This window comes from Oryx dammah, unplaced genomic scaffold (genome assembly GCF_014754425.2).
Source record: "Oryx dammah isolate SB20612 unplaced genomic scaffold, SCBI_Odam_1.1 HiC_scaffold_1585, whole genome shotgun sequence".
Lineage (NCBI taxonomy): Eukaryota > Metazoa > Chordata > Mammalia > Artiodactyla > Bovidae > Oryx > Oryx dammah.
Window position 1 is genome coordinate 1 of NW_024071697.1, and position 5,284 is coordinate 5,284.

Here is a 5,284-nt window from a genome sequence, read left to right on the forward strand (position 1 = left end):
TTGGAGCCTCAAAAAATAAAGTCTGACACTGTTTCCACTGTTTCCCCGTCTATTTCCCATGAAGTGATGGGACCAGATGCCATGATCTTCATTTTCTGAATGTTGAGCTTTAAGCCAACTTTTTCACCCTCCACTTTCACTTTCATCAAGAGGCTTTTTAGCTCCTCGTCACTTTCTGCCATAAGAGTGGTGTCATCTGCATATCTGAGGTGATTGATATTTCTCCCAGCAATCTTGATTCCAGCTTGTGTTTCTTCCAGTCCAGCGTTTCTCATGATGTACTCTGCATATAAGTTAAATAAGCAGGGTGACAATATACAGCTTTGACGTACTCCTTTTCCTATTTGGAATCAGTCTGTTGTTCCATGTCCAGTTCTAACTGTTGCTTCCTGACCTGCAGATTTCTCAAGAGGCCGATCAGGTGGTCTGGGATTTCCATCTCTTTCAGAATTTTCCACAGTTTATTGTGATCCACACAGTCAAAGGCTTTGGCATAGTCAACAAAGCAGAAATAGATGTTTTTCTGGAACTCTCTTGCTTTTGGCGGATGTTGGCAATTTAATCTCTGGTTCCTCTGCCTTTTCTAAAAGCAGCTTGAAAATCAGGAAGTTCACGGTTCATGTATTGCTGAAGCCCGGCTTGGAGAATTTTGAGCATTACTTTACTAGCATGTGGGATGAGTGCAATTGTGTGGTAGTTAGATTGGTTTAAAATAAGCTACAGGCTATACTGTATAACACAGGGAATATAGCCAATATTTTTAACTATAAATGGAGTGTAACCTTTAAAACTTGTGAATCACTACATTGTATATCTGTAACAATATTACAATTATACCATGAGAAAAAAATTTTAAAGTATAAAATGTTTTTAAAAAGCTTGCCTAGGTTATACTTAACCATGTCAATTTCTAGTAACTCTGGAGAACCAAGAGTGCTTGTAGAATGGGTCACAGAACAATGTACCTCAGCAGTTGCTAGCTATGCATTCTTGAGTTAATCATTTGACCTTTTTAGACTTGATTTTTATCATCTGTAAAAGGGAATTAGACTAGAATAATGAGCATGAAGATGTCTTTCATGTTCCATGACTGAAAAAGAAAAATGTTAATGAACATGATCTAACTGACAGCTTGATATTCACATCCCAAGATAATATTCTATAGTTGGGAGGTTAGTTTAAAGGGTAAGTTGAGCTCATGAGAATAGATAATCTAAGCAATGTTTATGCACCAGATTATTCCCAAGCCCTAGAATTACATCTATGCAAAAGAAGGAAGAGTTGCCTTATGAGATCTAGGTAGGAAGACTTTTCAGCCATGTCCTTTTAAACTGTAGGTGTTAAAAACTGGTTTGTTTGACCTGAAAGGTTATGTTAAGCAACTACTGGTTTAATGGAATCTCTAAATATTTGCCATGGATGACCTAACATTCTTTTTGCAAATCAGAATGGGTAAATGCACAAAAATTGACTTAGATGAGGCAAGACTGCATACAGACTGGCTGATGAATGGGTACAAATACTACTTAATAGCAAGGATGGGGGCTAAAATAGCTCACAGCTGGAGGACCTTTAGGATCAAAGAGTGACTAAAAAGTGTTCCATGCTACTTTGTGGTCAAAGGAAGTAGGGAGTTAGGCTTGATTCCTGTCCTGTCCATGGGGGGATGACTTCCATTCCTTACTGACACATAAATGAGCAAGAGGTAGACAAGCTCACAAGTCATCTGCAGGAATCCTGAAGGACAGTAGCATCATGCTCATTTACCTCTGCACAAACAAAAGATTCTGAGAACTGACAGGAACTGAGGTTTATCCCTTATAATGCTGTTAACTATGCTTGCTCTTTGCTTTTAAATTTTTTTGTAAAAACACAGATTAGTCAAGAATTGACTCAGGGAAGCAAAAAGCATGAGGTAATATTGACACTGATTATATAAAGCTGAAAACATTCAATTTATAACTGACAGATCACATAAATAAGTATAAATGGCTGTGTTTATATAAATAAATTGAAAAAAACTAGAAGTAAATATATCAATGCCAGCATATAATCAGTATCGTCTTTTTCATTCTGCAGGAAAATCACGTTTCAGAAGAAATAAAGCCATGAAGCTTTTAAGTGACAAAAATAGGCTTTGAATCCATTTCTATCTGATTCAAAACCTGCAGAGGGCAGAAAAAGTAATTAAGGGATTTCAAATTGGTGTCTCCATCAATCCCCTATCCCTCGGAGACCGTGCAAACAAAAGCAGCAGCTTAATTTACAGCAAGTGGCCGGAGGGCTCTGTATTTGAGTCACTACCCACATTTGATCATTTGAGACCCAGTTGAAACCTCATCGCTAAACACGTTTGCTATCTTAACTGCTGAATTCATGAGAGGTGGATAGGTTACTCCTAGAGAAATAAACCAACCTGCTTCGCTCCTTCTGAGAACTCTGTGATGCTGAACTCTTGGTCGAAATAGGCCCAGATAAGGAAGGAGTAAATTCGAGTCCGAACCCAGTTGATGGGGTTGGAGAACCCCAGAATGATCATTTTGGTTTTCTGACGCTGCTGGGGTTGCTCCTCGGTGCTGTAGGTTCGCCGGGGGCAAGAAGGGAAAGTGGGGAGGGTTGAGGCCACTTCCAGGGGGCCGAGCAAGGGACGCTGAGGACCCCGAGCAGACAGGGCCAAGGCCGCGGAGGCCCAAGAGACTCGAGGAAATGGGGCTGCTCCCGAGCCGAGGCGACGGCGGCAGAAGCAGCAAAGTCCAGAAAATGGGCGATTCACCTCGGCGGAACCGAGAGTCCGGAGCCGGGAGGCGCAGCCCGATAGAGGCCGAGAAAGTAGCAAGCGGGGTAAAAGACGGACGGCCAGCGCCATTTTTGTGACCTTTCACCCCTGTGCTTGCCTGTGCATCATGGAAAGTAAGTCGGTGTGAAACCACCCCAGCGAGGTTCGGAGAAAGAGACTGGAGAGTCGAGCTGGCCTGTTGCTGCCACCTCTGGTGAATTCGCCCTTTCTCTGCTCTCCATCATACGCCTGTCGGTCCCGAGCCCCACACTAGGAACCGGCAGTTCTCGCGACTCAGCCTGCCTCCCGGACCTTTTCTCTTCGGGTCCTGTTTCCGGGCGGATCGCGCGCTGAGGAACGTGTTGGTGCAGAGGGTCCGAGGACTTGGAAAAGGATTGGCGTGAACAACCATGGCTGGGCACCGCTTCCCAGTACCCCGATTCGAGGGCGTTTCGCAGGAGCAGTTCATAGAGCACCTGTATCCGCAGGTGAGGCCCTCTCGCGAGGCGGAACCACGGGATGTCGGTGGATACCCGTTCCTACCACTCGAGCGGCTTCGAACTGGTTTCTTGGGATCCAGGTTGTGGCGAGAAGGTTGTCAGTTTAAAGTGGCTAGTTGGTCCTGCGGCCAAGGGAGCACGTGGGGGGTGTTGCCGGTCTCATATTAAATTTTTCGGCTAGCACCGTTCCATGTTTCTGGGAAGCAGTTGGACGTCAGAGCGCTATGAGAGATATTTTGCCTAATAAGCCCCGATAGCTGCCTTGCGGGAGTTCGATCAAGGAGTCTAATACCACTACCATGGCACCCTAGGGAAATACTCACCCACCCCCAACTCCCCTCCCCCGCCTCCCCCAGGTCTTTAAGTCTTTCGTCGAATTTCTTAAAGTCCAGGGGCGGTTTCGCGCCCCACCTCCGACCCCCACCCCCAATAGCTTGAATGGCTCCTGTTAGTCTACACTAATTACTGGATTTGAAGGAGCAGTTTTTCACTGCACTGATCCAAAAGGGGAAGCAATGGGAATCCCACGAGAAATTTCCACTGGATTCTAACTAACGTGGGTTGTAGATCAGACGTTCGATTCTTTTGTATCTGTAGTTCGAAACTTAGTTCCTTAAAACAAAACTCAGAAAAATGTTAATGGGGGAGAAAGTGTTTTTACTTGCAGTGCTTTTGCAAGGGAATCTAGGCATCAGAAAAACTGAGAATAAAGAGACGAGCAGATATTTAAAAAAACAAAACATAAGGTTACAATTAGTCTGCTCATGATAAAGAACCCCCTACCCCAGTAATTTTACTTGATATTTACATCTCTGAGGACGGTTCTAGAGCTACAGTTCTGAGTGTTACAAAAGACAGGGATGAAGTTTTCTTTCAGGAGTTAGAAACCTACGGGGAGGATTCAAGTCTTAATTTATTTGGGAGGCTAGGCTGGATGGGTGGTTGTCCTTCCCCACCACGGGACACATTAGTGTATAGATGCCTTCAGGACAGAATTGTGACCATCAAATGATATATGAATGTGTAAATGCTTTGTAAGATGGCTAGCCAAAAATGTTTTGTAAGCCTTTCTAGACAAGACATAATATGTTACAAAGAAAGCATCACTAAACATTGTAAAGTGGAAAATTGCAAATAACACTGATCACAGTGTAATAAGACTAGAAATCAGTAACTAATTTGCAAAACAAGACTTTTCTGCTTAAGAAACTCTTAAGAAAAGCTGAGAAGGGATATAGTCCTTAAAATGTTTTAATAACCAACAATGTGGTACAGTTGCATGGATAGACAGACCAGATGAATAGAGAAGAAAGTCTGAGAGACTTTATGTATGTATTTCCAGAGTCTGGATAAATTTCCATTCATATAGAAATTTAGCATGTGATGAATATGACATTAAATCACTAGGGCAAAGATGAACTTTTAAATAAATGGTGCTTGGACAACTGGATAGTCACAGCTATTTATAAAATGATAAAATTAGATTTATATCTGACATCATACACAAAAGTAATCTCCAAAAGGATCAGAGATCTAAATAAAAAAAGAAATTACATAAGTACTAGAGGAAAACATGGATAAATTTCTTTATAATCTAGGTCTATGGAAGGGTTTCCTTATTATGACTCAAGTATAATAAAAAATTAAAATACGAGTACATCAAGTTCAAACTGGAAGGAAAATATTACAATATATATTTCATTAAAGGTCAGCAAAAGCACATGTATGTAAAGAACTTTTAAAAATTAATGAGGAAGCAGGCAAAAATGTGATTAAAAAGTGAACAGTTGACAAAAAGATAAAAATGGCCTCTAAACACATGAAAAGACATTCAGCTTTATTCATAAGAGAATTTAAAGAATAGATACCATTTATGTATCATATTGGCAAAAGTCAAAAGGCTTTAATAATACACTCTTTGTGAGTCTCTGAGGAAACTGGCACTCACATTTTATGCCAAGTCCTTTCATGCATTGGAGAAGGAAATGGCAACCCACTCCAGTGTTCT

The 5,284-nt window shown here is 41.7% G+C and overlaps 1 protein-coding gene across 1 annotated transcript; it reads right to left on the minus strand.

Moving 5' to 3' along the window:
• Window positions 1-2,253: 2,253 nt before the first annotated feature.
• On the minus strand, window positions 2,254-4,214 carry LOC120859561 (m-AAA protease-interacting protein 1, mitochondrial). Its single transcript, XM_040235624.1, has one exon. It carries the CDS (start codon window positions 2,864-2,866, stop codon window positions 2,399-2,401), a length of 468 nt encoding a protein of 155 aa, XP_040091558.1. The 5' UTR covers window positions 2,867-4,214; the 3' UTR covers window positions 2,254-2,398.
• Window positions 4,215-5,284: the final 1,070 nt, after the last annotated feature.